This window comes from Callithrix jacchus, chromosome 5, assembly GCF_049354715.1.
Source record: "Callithrix jacchus isolate 240 chromosome 5, calJac240_pri, whole genome shotgun sequence".
Lineage (NCBI taxonomy): Eukaryota > Metazoa > Chordata > Mammalia > Primates > Cebidae > Callithrix > Callithrix jacchus.
The window spans coordinates 66021404-66039055 of NC_133506.1; the positions used below are offsets into that span (position 1 = coordinate 66021404).

Here is a 17652-nt window from a genome sequence, read left to right on the forward strand (position 1 = left end):
GTCTTTCGTGGGAAGGTCCCTGCCTCTCACTGTCTTCCTCTACCAGTAGATCTAGAGATCTGCATTCTAGCCAGGTTTTGCCACTAATGTTGGTATAGCTAGTGGCAATTTGTTTTGCAGCTGTTCCTCCTCCCTCTTCCATTCTGGGGTTTTTGTTTTGTTTTGTTTTGTTTTGTTTTTGAGACAGAGTTTCAGTCTTTGTTGCCCAGGCTGGAGTGCAATGGTGTGATCTTGGCTCACTGCAACCTCTGCTGGGTTCAAGCAATTCTCCAGCCTCAGCCTCCCAAGAAGGTGGGATTACAGGTGACCACCACCACACCCAGCTAATTTTTGGGTATTTTTAGTAGAGACGGGGTTTCACCATGTTGGTCAGGCTGGTCGAGAACTCCTGACCTCAAGCAATTCACCTGCCTTAGCCTCCCAAAGTGTTGGGATTACAGGTGTGAGCCACTGCGTTCGGCATCTTCCATTCTTTTGATGAAACCCAGTGTCCCTGGCCCTGACTCACCTTTGCTGTATAGACAGGTTATCGTCAATGAAATATTCTAAGCTTTTTGTCTATAAATTAGTGTTAGTCTAGTATTACCGATTAAGTGCAACTCATTTAAAGCAAAAACAGAGTGAACATTCTATGCAGAGTTTGATGTTGATCATTGGTAAAGTGAGAATGTACCCATTTTCCCACACCTGGCTTCCATATGAAATTGATGGAACTGCCATCGCTTGATTGATGTTCTTTTTTTCAAGGAGATTAAACAGGGAATTTGTCCTTTTGGGCCAGACTGCCCAGGGAGGCTGGACTGTACCTTGCCCAAACTACTGGCATCCTGGGGTCAGGATTCTTGACTTATCTTCCTGGCTGGCTACAGAGCCCTGAATATATTGCTTCTAGGAGACCAGGGAAGATGACAAGGAGGTATATTTTTTAGATTGTCTCTGCTTTCTTTGTGTTTGATTTGAAAATTTTTTCTCTCCCTTGTTTTGCTGAGAAATCTTTTGGTTTTGATGGAAGTAGATTTTCTAGAACCTTGAACCACGATTGTAAATTGGTGGCTCATAAGCCAGATGTGGCTGGCAAGTATGTGTTTTTTGCTTCTTTAATGCTTAAATTATTTTCATTAGTAGCCAACATGTAAAAGCCAGAGGATTTCACATAAAAACCCAGATTTGGCCAAGTGCAATGACTCACACATGTGATCCCAGCACTTTGGGAGGCTGAGGTGGGAGGATTGCTTGAACCCAGGATTTTGAGACCAGTGTGGGCAATATAGTGGGAACTTTCTACAAAAAGTTAATAGTTAGCTGGGTGTGGTGACACATACCTGTAGTCCCAGCTACTCAGGAGGCTGAGGCAGGGGGATTGCTTGAGCCCAGGAGGTCAAGGTTGCAGTGAGCTGTGATCACACCACTGCACTCAAGCCTGGGTGACAGAGTGAGACCCTGTTTCAAAAAGACAAAACAGGCCAGGTGCAGTGGCTTACACCTGTGATCCCAGCACTTTGGGAGGCCAAGCAGGCAGATCACTTGAGGCCAGGAGTTGGAGACCAGCCTGGCCAACATGGCAAAACCCTATCTCTTCTAAAAATACAAAAATTAGGGTTGTGGGGGTGCATCCGTGTAATCCCAGCTGCTTGGATGGGATTGGCTGAGGCATAAGAATTGCTTGAACTTGGAGGTGGAGGCTGTAGTGAGCTGAAATCGTGGCCCTGCACTCCAGCCTGGGCAACAGTGAGATCCTGTCTCAAAAACACACACACACACAAAAAAAAACAAAACAGATTGCACTTTCCAGCTTGGGCCCACATAGAGTATTTGGCTAAAACTGGAGTGGAATAGTCATAGGTTACTACTGTCTCAGTCAACATGCTTCATGCCCAGCCCTTGTAGACACTTGAGTTTTCAGCTCCAGACCTAGAACATGAATTCTAGTGTTTAAAGCTGGTGAAGTACAATTTGATGAGCTGGTTAGCGTGGGTTACCTTGGTCTTGGTTATCAAAGAAGAGTTCTACTTTCCTAGCTAGGTAGGTGGAAAAATAACTCAAATCAAACCAAGGACTTCACTATTATCCTCGTTCCTATAAGAGTTTCATTTCCATCTTTATGGGGCCAGAGTGGCTCCTGCATTCTCAGAGAGCTGTGGGCATCTTTCTTGACATCCTGCTTATTCAGATTCTCAGCCTCATCACCTGCACACAGGTGCCACTGCCGGCAGAGGGTGCTGTCTGCTCACTGTGCCTGCTGTCATCTTGGCTCAGCTGAGCGGCAGCTGTTGGGCATGTGCCCTGGATCTGTGAGAGTTTGGGCATGTCCATTTGGTTCCCATCCCTAGTGCCCACCCCTTAGACCCTGGCCAGGTTATTGTGTCACTGGGGACTCTGTTCAGTAACAGGAAACTGGGGAAAGTTTAATTGTTTTCTCCTCTCCCTTTTTCCCATGCAGCTGAACAAAAGGTTCATCCTCAGTTTTCTCCATGCCCATGGGAAGCTGTTTACCCGGATTGGGTAAGTGTGCAGGATGTTTATTTTATTTTCCTACATTACAAGTCATTTTGGAATTTCATATTGTTAGCAACTAGACTGTGTTTGTAACTGAGGGCACAGGGTGTGAATTCTTAGAGGCCTCCACCTTCTCTTCTTTTCCCTTCATCTTCTGTCCTACTGTGCTCATGAAATTTGGAAAATATTACTCTCTCTCTTGCCTCTTCTTTCTCTACCTTTCCTAAAACCCCCTTTTAAATACATTCTTGTCCCAGCCCCTGCCCCAGTCCCTCTGGATTTCTCTTTCCTCTGCCCTCCTGCTCAGTCTCTAGTGAGCGCCTCAGGCAATCATGCTAAATCCCTGGGTACAGCTGTCAAGGGTCCTCCTTGGGAAGAACTCTATTCACTAATTTTCCATCAAAAGTAAGAGTTCTTTCTGTGTGTCCTTCTGACCCACACTCTTTCCTTATGTGCTCAGTTTCCTGTGCCTTATTGCTGATCTCATTAAAGACCAAGACTCTATGGTTTCATCATCTACCATATATACATCTCAGGGAAGGTAGTTTGTGCAAAAATAACACTTCAGTGCTTAAATTCCTGGAAGGAGATCGAGTTTTGAGTATTCTCTGGGTGGATCAGAGAATTTCATCCTCACTGCATGAAATTAGTGATCCCAAGCCCAATGCAACGCCTGCACACCAGAGCAGATGGAGGCCTGGTGCCTCTTTAGTATAGGACTTCCCTGAGTATAGGAGAGTGAAGAGAGGAGTAGGTGGCAGTGCTCCCAGACTAACCTTCTACTGGATCTTAATATTTTCTGAGTTGGAAGTTTATTGTGAGCTACCCTTTGGGGTGATTTGTTTTGAATTATAAATACCCCAGTTAATGTCAGTGTTTCCCTTTCACTTCCCGTCATAACCTTATAAGTTTATCTGTAATTCTCTAGAAGTCAGGCTGGCCTTTCTTTTCTCTCCTCTCCCCTCCTCCCCCCCCCCCTCCCCCCTACCCTCCCTTCCTTCTCTCCTCTCCTCTTTTCTTTCTTTTCTTTCTTTCCTATAGTCTCGCTCTGTTGCCCAGGCTGGAGTGTAGTGGCATGATCTTGGCTCACTGCAGCTTCTGCCCCCTGGGTTCAAGTGTTCCTCCTGCCTTAGCCTCCCAAGTAGCTGGGATTACAGGCATGTGCCATGATACCCGGCTAAGTTTTGCATTTTTATTAGAGATGGGGTTTCACCATATTGGCCAGACTGGTCTTGAACTGCTGACCTCATGTGATCCACCCACCTCGGCCTCCCAAATTGCTGGGATTACAGGTATGAGCTACCATGCCTGGCCTAGAAGGCTCTCTTAGTGGCGGTAGGGGCTATGTTAGTTTTCACATACCATTGTACTTTTTTGAGAAGCTGAAAGGCTTGGTTCCACTTGAAAAAACTTTGGCCCTTGGGCAGTGGGCTAGAAAATGTGCTTATTACATATTCACTTGGTATCCACCTGGGTAAGAATGACAGTGATAGTCAATGTAAGCGTAGTTGGATTTCAGAATGACTTGGGAAAATTGGAGAAGTACCAGTAAATTAATCTCTATCTGTAGAAATACTTGTGGAGACATTCACTTAGGCAAAATAAACTAGATGCATCACAAGGTCCATCTCCTGCCTCCCACCTCACCCATCCTGCCCCTATCACCAGTATAAGTTCCACTCTGGCTGCTTTTGCCTAACACTGTTACATTGCTAGATCCTGGCATATAATTGGTGCTCAGTTAGTATTATACAAATTAATGAATTATTAAAAACAGACGGACTGTAAAGCACTGCAGAGAAAGATCTAGTATTCTGGTAGGTTACCATAGACCCAAGACAATCACTAGTGAGTAATAAAAGAGTGTAAGTTACAAGATTGAAGGTGGATAAGATGACATTGGTATCGTCTTAAAAATAACACCTCTGAGTAGGAAATACCATTGTGTTACACTTAAAGTAACAGTTGATGGTACTCCTGCTTCTTACTTCTTCTTCTTCTTCTTTTTTTTTTTTTTTTTTAAAGAGATGGAGCCTATCTGTGTGACCCAGGCTGTAGTGCAGTGGCTCTTCACAGGCATGATTATACCACACTGTAGCCTTGAACTCTTGGCTCAGCCTCCCATGTCACTGGGATTACATGCTCACACCACCACACCTGGCTTGTTTATCTTTTTTAGTTCTTTCTTTTTAATCTTTCTCTCCTTCACTCAGCGTTTTCTCTCTGTTTTCCCTTTGCCTATGTTTGTTCTTTAAATTTTCCTGTACCTTGGTACCCTAAGTCACGATTTTTCAACCCTTGGTGCTGTTGACATTTTGAACCGGATGACTGTGTTGTGAGGGGCTGTGCTGTGCCTTGTAGGATACTTAGGAGCATCCTGGCTTCTTTCCACTATGCGCCGGTAGCCTCCCCTCCCCGCCACTGCCCCACCAAATTCAATGATTAAAAATGTCTCTACACATTGCCACGTGTTCCCTGGGAGACAAAATGCCCCTCATTGAGAGCCACTACTCAAGATATTTCTTGCTCTGTTAGAGACTTTTGGGACTAAAACAGTTGTAAATCTTGGTGCAGAATGTAGGAGCATTTAGGATATCAGGATTTTTTTGTTTGTTTGTTTTTAATCAGGTTAAGCAGTAGTTGTACCATGATTTCCCCTCCACCTCTAAAATTCTTATATGTCAGCACATATTTTGGAAGAAGTTTGGGAAGGAATCATAGTATTGATTAAAAAGCCAGATAACGACCGGATGCAGTGGCTCACACCTGTAATCCTAGCATTTTGGGAGGCCAAGGTGGGAGAATTGCTTGAGCCCAGGAGTTCAAGACCAGCCTGGGCAACATAGGAAGAAGACCCCATTTTGATTTTTTATGGATATAATAGAGAAATTATTTAAAAGCCAGAAAATGAGATCTGAAAGGAAAAATTAATTTTAAGAAACAGTAAGGTAAAAAATATTTCTTTACAGACAGCTGTAGGGTGCCTAACATGTTGAAATAGAAAGAGTCCTAACAGGATAGTCTTGACTTTTATGGGATGACAGTAAGAGAAAATAGGTTTGTGTTGTAGCTGGAGAGATCTGGGTTAGGTGTAAGAAAATTTCACAGAAGGGAAGATGTTTGAGAATTTTCTTTTGGAGGCCTTTAAAAATGAATAGATTATGTATGTCACTTGTCTGAGGTGGTTTACTGTGTTCCAGGTTATTTTTCAGGATCTCTTATTCCTGCACATAAGATATTCTGTTGTCAAAAAGGTAAAGCCAGCCCAATTTGACCTTCATAAAAAACGACTTAGGGTTAAGGAAAATTTATGTCAGTTCTAGGCGCTTCACTCCCTCTATGAGTATTCCTCTTAATCTGTCCTGGAGTTGAAAGAAAATTGAGCCCGATATTTATTCTGGAAGGCAGAAACAGAAATAACATTTCTATTGTGGGGGAAAAAAGTATAGAAGTCTGTAAGACTAGGAAAGCAATGAGCCCAAGCCACACACAACATCGTGGACTGCTGCCTAATGACCAAGAAGATGTGAAATGTGGGCAGTGTTGAAAACGAATTAATAGCGAGGAGATTGTAATGGGGAGCAGCTGAAGGCACATCACTCTCCCGCCTGCCTTTCAGAAAAGCCCCTCCGCTGCTTCCAGGCACAGTCTGCTCTGTGCCTGGTGCTCCACATTGTGTCAGCAGAGACTTGAATGCCTACTGTGTGCAAGATCAGTATTCTTCACTCTCAGCACTAGCTGACAAGAGGCTCAGAGCTTTAGAGGAAATCTTCACTGCCAGAAGGAGTTTTTCGCCACTTATTGGTTACAAGATCTCGAGAGTAAATGTCAGAGCTGCTGTGGGCTTCAGCTAACCTTATCAGTGGTTAACAGAGATAATCTCTGAGGTCCATTCCAGTCCTTACATTCTGTAGCACTATGATTTGTTTCTTTTTCTCATTCCACCCTATCACATGGCTTTGTTCTTTGGTTTTGTTCTTTTGCTCCTGGGTTGTCCCTATCTTGCTCGATTTTTAAAAATTAAAAAGTTGGGAAAAATTAACCTGGATTCTTTTCTGCAGAGAAGGTTGTCTAGCCCAGCTGTGCCCCTCAGCACCTGAAGGGTTGAGTCCTGGTCGGTTAGTCACTGTCTGAGTCAGTCCCAGATCTGGGTCCTGGTGTTGTCTGAAAGATTAGTTTCTTGAAACTGCTATTCAAATGAGATAAGGTGTTTCTTCACTTCCCAAGGCAGCCGCTTTAGTCAGTGAAACACATATCCTGAAAACAATGGTATCTTCTGAGGTTTTAAAGGATGGGGACAGAGTCAGCTCAGACTCAGGGAAAGGAATCAGTCGGGTGCCGTATGGCTCCTGACAGATCCTTTCCTGGTGAGAGGCAGATCAGACCTGCACTCACACTCCGCTGAGGGAGGTTAGGAAGCTGGCAGCCTGTAGGCTCTGAATTTGCGACAAGTAGGATGCTTTTGCTTCGTATTATTGCCTTGATCACTGTTACCACTTTAGTTTTTATTTGCTTGCTTAGTCACGCTATTTACATAGCTTCAAAGTTCTTGGAATTCAAAGACTGATATATTTATTTTGTACTTTGAATTTTAAAAAATATAATGTTTGTGTCTGATTCATTTTTTAAATTAACAAATGTTCTTAAATACAAAAGTAAGATGTATTCATTATGGAAGAAGTCTTTTTTCTTACTTTATAGTGCTCTTTGTAAAATATTTAGAAAACTCAGCAAAGAACAAATAAAAATTACCCATATTCCTACTACCTAGAGTAACGCCACCGTTAAAATTTGGTAGAGTATATTTTTCAATTTTTCTACATATCACATACACTTTTTAAAATTGCCTGAAAACTATTTTCATTTAATATATTTTGAAGTTTCTCTCACGTGATTAAAAAATGTAATACAACTTAAAAAAGTAGTATTCAATTGTATGACTGCTCCATCTTAATCATCTGTTATTGGGCATTTTAGGTGCTTCCAATTTTTGGTGATTATAAATGACTATTTCTTGTAAGTTTTCTCTGTTGCTTCTCTTCCTACTTTATTGCTGCTGCGACTGCTGTTTCTTCTTGGCTAAAATTTTATAATTATTACATAAGTACTCTCCAGAAATCCTCATAAAAGTATAACATTAAAACTAAGACTAAAATTTTTTTCAACTCTCCCCAACCCCTGTGCCCTCCAAAGAGATAGTACTAGACATCAGGGTGTGTATTCTTCTAGACCTTTTCACTGCATCTACCTACATACCTACATATGTGACCATCGCTAAGTATAATTTTCTGTCTGTAATGCGGGATGACGCAAAGATTATTTCTCAAAGAGAAAGACATAAAACTACTTACAGGTAGTTTGAGGCCAGATTTAGACAGCATTTTCGTTATAAAACTGGGAACCCGAAAGCTACTGAGCCCAGAGGAGGACTCCTCTATCTACACCTCCCATGGTTGCTGCTGAACAAGGCTGGGTTTGCATGAATAGATCCACCTTCCCTCGCATCTCACATTTGAAGTTACTCTAACATATCTCTGGATGCAGTTTTTTCTTTTGTTTTAATCATGTTGAATTAGTTGAAAAGTAAAGGGATGATTTTTTTTAAAAAACTTTTTAGAGAAAGGAAATGTGGACATATGACCTGGTGCTCGTTTAAGACTTCATTCTGACCTGGAGGGTGTTAATGGATCTGTTTCAGTTCCTACCCTAGGGAAGAGGCTTCCTCAGACACAGCTTCGAAACAAAACTGTCCCACATGATACTGCTGTCCTGTCGTTCTGTGCTGGCTCTCTACTGCCTTTCAACACGGAGACACATGGCTCTGAAACTCACCCAGCGTGGCTGCTTTTCAAGCAGAGTGAACGCTGCTATTCCTGTAATGAGAAGTGCTAGCCCCCCTCCCCACCTCTGACCAGAAAGAGTACTGCACAGTGTCAGGATTTCAAATGAAACCTTTGTTGCAGCCCATGGGGAAAAATGGATGCAGTCCAGGCCCAAACATATCACTCTCTGCCATTCCACATCTACCAAGAGTTTTAACGGCTCTGAAACTTTTTAAAGAAAAAAAGAATTTTGTTTTGTTTTGGAGGGGTGTGTACTTGAAATGGCATGTGGAGAAAAAAAAGCAAATGCATGGCATCTTTTGTGCCAACGAAAATGAGGACAGCTCAGCAGAGAAGGAGCTGGAATGTAAACTGTAATTGACCCATAAGTGTGGCACGACTTCTGGGCACCAGGGGGTCAGTAATAGGAGTTGCCATCCAAGAGCAAGGAATGAAGATTGCCAAGACTCCAGAAAACCTGGAGTTTTCTAATCTAAGGAGGGTGCTACTCAATGGGGAAGGGTGGGTGAAGCTAGAAGCACCTTCCTCTAGAACTTGAAACTGTTTTGTGTCTTTTGAGACACCTTCCTTGTGGCTTTTCAGAAGCTACTCATTAATCCAACCTAGAGCTGTTTCCCCAACCCCCTAAGTATGCCACAAGCAGTTTGTTTATTTGGGGGTTGGGGAGCATGGTACAAAATACTATGCTGACCACGAATTGTTCGACATAGCCCTAAGGCCTATGTGCCTGGTTACTCTCTCTAGCACCAAGCTTGAACTTGCTTTTTATTTCTGAAGACTTCAGCTGTGGTTTGTTTCTTTTGCCAAAGAAGCTCCAGGCATGCACCACTGTTTGGGATCCAGTGGCCACATTTGGCAAGCAGTGGTTTGAATGACCTCTCCTTAGAAGCGCTAGGTCATTGGCTAGATTTCTGCCTCCCTGCATTACAGCCTCTTCCTGTATTGGGAGTGGCAGTTGGCCAGGGCATTATATTTCCACTGGCCTGAAAACATACAGACCCCTATGAGCACAGGCTTGTGAGAGGGAGGAGGACGACAGTGAAGAAAAAACTGAGACAGATTATTTTGGGCCCTAGGTCTAGGTGTTCTTCAAGGGGAAATTTGGGATCCTTAGGTGGAATAGTCAGTATGACAGTACCTCAGAAGACAACAGCAGAACTAGGTCTGGTTACCTAAAGTAAACCCTTGAGTAAAAAGTCTTTAGGCCAGGCACGGTGGTTCACACCTGTAATTCCATCACTTTGGGAGGCCGAGGCGGGCAGATCACTTGACGTCAGGAGTTCAAGACCAGGCTGGCCAATGTGTGAAACCCTGTCTCTACTAAAAATACAAAAACTAGCCAGGTGTGGTGGCGCACGTCTGTAGATCCAGCTACTCATGAGGATGAGGCAGGAGAATCGATTAAACCTGGGAGGCACAGGTTGCAGTGAGCCGAGATCACACTGTCACATTCCAGCCTGGGTGTAAAGAGTGAAACTTTGTTTAAAAAAAAAAAATTTTATTTTAGAATCATGTTACTTTTTTAATTGAATTCAATTTCATACCAGAGAGTTTCTGGACTCTGTAGGTTTTGGGAAATTGTTGAGTGTTTAGAAAAGCTGATGGTTTCAGAGAGAAACTTTGATATTAGCTTGAATGCAGTTATTGCCAGGGGTGAGGAAATAGCATACCAAAACATAATAACTCATAGTGATTTATCCCTAGCTTGACTTGTTTTCATCTCTGAATCCTGAAAACTCCTTTATCTCGAATTTGTTCAAAATTGCAGGATATCGGGAAGGTTTGTGAAAGTAACAAAGTCCTAGGCTGTAGTTGTCTCTGTGTGTGTGTGTGTGTGTGTGTGTGTGTGTGTGCGAGAGAGAGAGAGAGAGAGAGAGAGAGACAGAGAGAGGAGAGAGGAGGAGAGAGGTGCCTCACTGATGCTGTTTGCTGTATCTGCAGGATGGAGACGTTCCCTGCAGTTGCTGAGAAGGTCCTCAGGGAGTTCCAGGTGCTGCTGCAGCACAGTCCCTCTCCCATTGGAAGTACCCGAATGCTACAGCTTATGACCATCAATATGTTTGCTGTACACAACTCTCAGCTGAAAGGTAAGGAATGTTTAGTTTCTTCATCAAAATACAGACAGTGATTAATGTAGCTTGTTTCTTGTGTTATCATACGACTATCCCTACCCCTGCTACCCCAGAACACACACACTCTACCCTTCCTAGCATTGCCTTAGAGACTTAGTTTACTTTGAAACTATATGCCTCGCTAGTGCTTGGGTGGGATGGAAGGAGGGAATCATGGGTGTAGAGCTTAATTTGCAAATGCAGAGATGCTGTTGCACATCTGGCCATGCTAAAGGCAGCAGCAAGGCCTCTTGAAGGCTGCAGACCCAGAGCTCTCCCAAGGGAGAGGCATTGCTGAGATGTTTCATTGCAGAGACCATACGCTTGGCAGGGATTGGGAATAGCTGTTTCTGGACTCATGTACCCTGTTTGTTCAATATGGAAAAGTCTAGTTCCCTATGGGATATCCCTAGTGGGAGCCTGCCAGGGAGTAAGAACAGAGAATTCATGAGCTTTGGTGACTCAAATCTGGAAGCACAAAAACCACCAGGCCCAGAATTTGGCTAGTATACCAGTGTGCATTCTCAAATGTTTTTCTGAACATATTCAGATTTTTTGATAAGGGTCAGGTGGGTGTGGCAGTAGAGGGGAGAAGGGCAGATTGGCAGGGTTTTAAATGCTCTGAGACCAGGTCAGGGTCAAAGGACGTTACCAGGATCCCTTCCCTTCTTTTCATATAGGTAGGGATGTTATGGTATGATTGATGAAATTATGTAGCATAGGGATGACATGATTTTCTATGTTTGTTTGCAAGGGTGATTTGGTCCATGCTGCCAGGGAATCATTTCAGAACACTGACAGAGAGTATTTGCTCTCAGGGCAAGAAACGCCAGGAAGTGGGAATTGCCCCATAGAGACCTTGCTGTGAAACAGATCTGGTGTTTCTTGACGGAGCGCCGCTGGGTCTCTTGTTGCCCCTTTTCTTAGCACTTTCTCTCACTGTGAAGTTGATTTTTTTCCCTCCCCGTTTTTACTCAAGGGTTATGCTTTACTTGCTTTTGGTGGGGGAGTTTCTTTCCTGATGAGTGAGGATGCCACATTTGGCCTTGAAATGTAGGTTTTTCTGGATTAGGCAAGGTTCTTTTCTAGTCTGTCCGTGTTCTCAGTCACATCTGACTCCTAGAGAATTTCCTCCTCTTGTGCTGCCTGCTACAGCATTTAGAATTCCCAGCAGAAAGCAAGATGCGGGGGCTTAGATGCCTTTTTGAACTTGACTAATTATTCCTGAGATGGCTATTTGGGTAAATGGCTCTGAGGAAGCATCAAGTCCTAGGTGGCAGCACTGGTTTCCGGGGAGAAGAAAACGAAGTTTGTAAAGTGCTATGCTGGTGAGGTTGTGAGGTCTAAAGGGGAGGGACATTCTGCTACCACGTAGGAGCCCACTTGACTGGAAATGGGCCCTCCCGAGGTGCCCTCCTATTCATTTTCCTATCTCCCACTAAAAACAAGCTGCAGAGTTCAGTGAGCTGCCTGTCACAGAGCTGCAGCCCCCGCCAAGACATTGTTTCAGCATCAGATGACCTGTGGCTTCTTTAGGTGTGAATGTAGAGGACCTGCAGTCCTTGCCTGGGAAGCATCTGTTTTCAGCAGCTTCTGTTCCATGGAAAGGAACACCTTGGCCTTTTAAGAGGCTACCAGTGAGTCCTTTTCTTGTAGCTGTTGTTAAGTAAAGGTTAAGAAAATAAGGGTAGGCTGGGCATGGTGGCTCATGCCTGTAATGCTAGCACTTTGGGAGGCCAAGGCAGGCGTATCACCTGAGGTCAGGAGTTTGAGACCAGCTTAGCTCAAACATGGCAAAACCCTGTCTCTACTAAAAATACAAAAATTAGCTGGGCATGGTGGTAGACACCTGTAATCCCAGCTTCTCAGAGAGGCTGAGGCAGGAAAATTGCTTGAACCTGGGAAGTGGAGGTTGCAGTGAGTCGAGATTGCAAACTGTACTACAGGCTGAGTAGCAGAGTGAGACTCCATCTCAGAAAAAAAAAAATTAAGAATTAAAAATAAAAAAAGGAAATATGGGTAAAAGGTATGATGGTGAGTACAGAGAAAGAAATAGGTTGTTCCTCCATTTGAGGCCAAGGTTCTTCTTCTAGGACTCTTCCATGGTGGGTCATAATGAGGACCCTCTAGCCAGGAGAGACATGTAAAGATAAAGCGTATACTTGAGGCCCCACTTTTCGTTACCTTTTCCTGACCCTTGATGTCACCTTGATGAGGCAGTTGGGGCCAAGAAGAGTATGAGTTGAGGTGATCAGAGGCTCCAAGGGTGTTTCAAGGAAAACCGGCCCAGGCCAAAGGATATAACACTGAGTGAGGACAGAAGGCTCTGTGGACGTGCTGCCAAGTACCCAGTGTGCAGCCGAGGCGGCCATCCAGACCCCATTGTGTGGGCTTCCATTGGGAGAGGGGCGAGCAGAGCACTCAGCAGGGCTGGCTGGTGGGAAGATGCACTTTTCCATTTCCCAGCACATGACTCATCGTCTTTGGTCCCCTGTGCTGTGCTGTGCTTGCCTGGACAGTGGCAAGAAGGGGGTGTTGTGGCTGAGTAGCAGCATCTGTGCCGGGGGTGGGGAAGGAAGGGGGCTGGGAGAGGGTAAAGATTTAAATCCTTCACTAATCAGCAGCAGTTTGAATCACATTTTTATGAGTAAGGAAGTGATAAATCAGCACTGTGTGTTCAACCCCCAAGTCCCGTCAGCCAGTGCCCTTCTGAAGGTTCCTCCCCTGGCCAGTCTGCACGCTGTTGGAGTTGCCACCCACCCTCAGGACCCTGGCTGCCTGAAACCAGGAAGCAAGGGCCCAATGCTGTCTTGCCCTCCCAGGTGCTGGGGTCTGTGGTGAATTGGCAGGTACTGCAAGTTACAGAACATCTGGGCCATCATTTTTCTTTCTATTCCTTCCTGGACATGTCCTTCTGGGTGGGTGTTTGCATATGTCAGTTTCTGGACTCTGTGGAAAAGGAGCATTCCAGCCTGAAGAGGAAGTGAGGAAGTGATCTTATGGCCCACCGGGCAGTTTAGATCCTCGCAGTCCCTACCTGAGTCTTCCCTGTAGATGTGCACTATGATTTGGAGATCCACAGGGGAGCAGAGTCCTTTCTTTAAAAGTGTGTCCTTTGCTGATGCCTCTAATGCTATCATGAATCATTCATTTTTTGTGTGTTCAGTGCTACCCTTGAGTAACTATCTTCTTTTCACAATATCAGTAATCCAGGATGGAAATCATATTGTTCTAACATTTTAGCATGATTACTTTTCAAATGTGTATAAAAGCTTTGGACACTGCAGAAGGCAAAATGAAAGGAAAAGTTTTAGACGGTTGTGAGAGAACGAACGACCTCTTTCCCTTTTCCTAGGTTATGGTTTTCCCAGGAGCCAACTCCGCTCATGGAGACAGAGAATGTGAGACCAGATTTGCCCCCCTTCGTATAGGGGGAAATAAGTAATGCCACATTATTTAGCCAACTAAACTTTCCAGTTTCAGCAGTGATCTTAAAACTCATGGGTTCATGGGTGTTGGTGGAGACTTTTATCTCCTCTCAGATGGACCCTATGCAGAATCCTAATACTGTACACTGAGGTAGTCGGGGTAGAGAAATTTGAGGGATGGGACAAGGGACGTTTGAGGGCCTTGGCATTGGGCTTGGTATTTTACTAGGCCCTCAGTAAGTATTTGCTGTGTGCATGGGTGAGGAAGGCCATGGTTCTGGAAGATCAGCTGTCACTGAGCAGTGTGTTCCTTACCTGGCCCAGGTCCAGATAGGTGGTTCCCAGAGTGATGTCATCACTGGTAATCTCTCTAAGGCATTCCTGAGCCTGAAGGGAGGAAGGGCTTTCTCCACGTGCCTGAGTATTTCACACTTCAGTAGTCACCTAATTGGTTGATGTGATGCTGGAGGGTGACCTATTCATTTGAACCACAAGTACTCCAAGGATTTTAATTTTTAAAAAATTCTGTCATTTAAGGAAATAAAACTCTAGTTCATTGAAGAGGAAAAATTGAAGCAGCATTGTGGTAGGGGAGCACGGAAACCCCATTGCATCCCCCATCTGTGCCCAATTTGCTCCAATATGGCCGTTTTTTTTCCTTCCTTCATTTTCTCTCCCCCTCTTGTTCTCTCTTTTTCAAAAATGTTTTATAATTTCTGGAATCAAAACCATCTCAGGCACACACTGTTTTATTTTACTGTATTATTGGATTATACTGCATATAAATCACTGGATGTTACTCATTGGTCACCACTGGAATAACTTCCCTTTTCTGTGCCCTGGCCCCCTCTTTTTTCTACTCTTCTCCTCTACCAGTTTCATAGCATATACATCGATTTCATCTGTGCAGAGAGGCCCCGGTGGCAGCAAGAGGGCACCCAAGAGACACTTCTTGCATGTGCCATTGGTATCACCTGCTCTTACAGAATATTTGGGAGCTGGGATTGAGATAGAGTCTGACTGGCGTTGCTTTCATTATCATTTATGCTTGCTTTTTTAGGGGGTGGGGACGAAGTCTTGTTCTGTTGCCCAAGCTGTAGTGTGTTGGCGCAATCTTGGCTCACTGCAACCTCCGCCTCCTGGATTCAAGCAATTCTCTTGCCCTAGTCTCCTGAGTAGCTGGGATCACAGGTGCCCACCACCACGCCTGACTAATTTTTGTATTTTTAGTAGAGACGGGGTTTCACCACATTGGCCAGGCTGGTCTCAAACTCCTGACTTCATGGTCCGCCTGCCTCAGCCTCCCAAAGTGCTGGGATTACAGGCATGAGCCACTGCACCCAGCCTTATGCTTGCTTTTAATGATGTTAGTAATCTTGAGTTACAGGTAGAGGGAGTGTCACAGGTGGGTCTCCAGAAGGCTAGAGAGCAAGTGGCAGCTGTCTATATGGGACTGACAGCTTAAATATGTAGGTGGGGGATGTTTCGTGCCATTGTTGTGATGTGAGGTGACTCTAGTTGAATGTCCTTCACCACCAACATGTCCTTGTCTTCCAGCATGCAACAGTCTTACAGACCTTCAGAAGAGCAGCTTGCTCCCCTGTGGTGATTCACTTCTGTCGTGAGTCTCTTCCCCAAGCAGAATGTATGACGTGCCTAACTCTGCTTGTCAGAACAGTTGTACAGGAAATCCACCTTTCACAAGGGGTTAGGCTTGAGTTAGCTGTGTAAACTGTCCCTCTCATTCCTCCTTCTGTATGGTAGAAACCCTGGAGCTTTTTCTCTACAAGGAGCCATGGGTAGATTTCTCTAGGTAATCAGTGGCACTCAACCTTCAGGAGGCTCAGTTTAGAGTAAATGAACAGAGCCAGCCTGAGCAAGGAGTTTTGTGAGAAGTAGATTTAAAGTAGAAGTGGATTCAAAGGTCAGAATAGGTTACGCTTTGGAAGGCAGGCCAGAGGAGGAGGTGTGCTTCAGCTCTGCCCTCTCTTCCTGTGGGGGAGATAGAACTCTCGACAGGCCGATTGGTGCAGACTGCTCTCGGCAATCTCTGCCTGTGGATCTTCCTGTAGTTCCCTGAAAAAGAAGTTAAAGAAGTGAGAGTGTCAAGGGACCCAACTGTCTTTCCACTTCTGGGTTCCAGGGTCCTTGATTTTCTCAAGGCTGGAGAAGGAGAAATGGGAAAAGCCAAAGAAATGAGAAAATTGTCAAATCAATAAAATTAAGCCTCTTACCATTATCAGTTGAAGAAATGTTCTGTTTTTGGCCCAAGATGACAAGTGGTTTGGTGTCCATGGCTGCTTTGGTGTAGAGTGCAGAAATGCAATATACCATGTTGCCCAGTGGTTAATGTGAGCTATATATTTCGTTTCTGTTGCCATTTTAGAGCTTCTCAATTTTATTGCATGTGGTTTTCTTTTTCTTGTTTCATCCCCAGCATGGACTTATTCTGAAGGAGAAACATTATTTGGCAGCAGGGCACTTTTTTTTTTTTCTTTTTTCTGAGACAGAGTCTCAGGCTGGCCCAGGCTGGAGTGCAATGGTGCAATCTCGACTCACTGCAACCTCTGCCTCCCGGATTCAAGGATTCTAGTGCTTCAGCTTCCCGAGTAGCTGGGATTACAGGCATGGGCCACCACACCAGGCTAATTTTTGTAATTTTAGTAGAGACAGGGTTTTGCCATGTTGGCCAGGCTGGTCTCGAATTCCCGACCTCACACAATCCGCCTGCCTCAGCCTCTCAAAGTGCTGGGATTATAGGCGTGAGCCACCGTGCCCAGTCTGGCAGCAGGACTTTCAGTTCCCTTTTCAGAGCTCTTTTTAAGTTTTCTAAATGTATAGCTTGGGTGTGGGGGTGGGGCTCAGGCCAGATACGTACTGTGTGCTGAATTCACAGAGAAAGTAGGTATGTTCTGGGGGAATGGTTGGGGGTTGGAAGTGTTGTACTTTGGACCCTGACCAAGTAAATGGCGATCTGAGGAAGAATTGTAGTTTTCAGAGGGTGTGACCAGTAATCACAACCACAGTGATGACTCTGTGCTAATACACGATGACACTTTATAGTCACTATATGCGTGTTTTCCTGTGATTCTCTCATCAGCCCTGTGACACAGGCGGGACAGTATTTTGTGTCCTATTTTATAGAAGAGGAAAAATGTGTCAGAAGGGTTAAACAGGGCTGCACAGCTAGTCAATTATACACAGGTATCAAGTGTCCACCCTTTAATATCAGAAAACATAAAAGCTTCTCTGGGCAGCTAGACAGTGCAAGGAATTTTTCCCCTAATCTGAGCAGTGTGTTCTTGGATGAAGAAAGTCATCTGTAAATCTGATTGGAGACAGGAAGAGGTACCAGAATAAAGGTAAAAGAGTAGGGGTAAGTCAGAATTCTCCTGAGTGGCACGAGAGTTGGGTGGGGCTATAATAAATAAGCTAGCAGAAGGTTGTGGTTTGGGCAACTCAAGGCTGTCTGAGGTTCATGTTTACTCTTGTCATGGGTAGAGGAAAACCTCCCTCTCCAAGCGGAAAGCATAGTTCGTGACTAGTTGGTAGAAGTGTTGAGTCTTTCTCTTGATTTAGAATACATAGTGTATCCGATGTCTTTAAGTGTCTCTTAGAAAGGGGGTGGGGAGGCTTTTTTAAGGAACATTGTTTCTTATTTTCACCATCAAGTCCAGTATCCCTCTTGTTTCAGATAAGAGGCTTTTCACATGCTATTCTTTAGAAGAGATGGTGCTGGCCGGGCGCGGTGGCTCAAGCCTGTAATCCCAGCAC

General features: G+C 44.5%; 1 protein-coding gene across 5 annotated transcripts in view; it reads left to right on the forward strand.

Moving 5' to 3' along the window:
• Window positions 1–17652, forward strand: part of SMG6 (SMG6 nonsense mediated mRNA decay factor) — a 236877-nt gene that overhangs the window by 68868 nt on the left and 150357 nt on the right. For all 5 annotated transcript variants that reach the window (XM_002747809.7, XM_054255590.2, XM_035299378.3 and 2 more), the window contains 2 exons: window positions 2441–2502; window positions 10281–10426. In XM_002747809.7, coding sequence (XP_002747855.4) covers window positions 2441–2502; window positions 10281–10426 — 208 coding nt within the window. The remainder of the gene's footprint in view (window positions 1–2440; window positions 2503–10280; window positions 10427–17652) is intronic.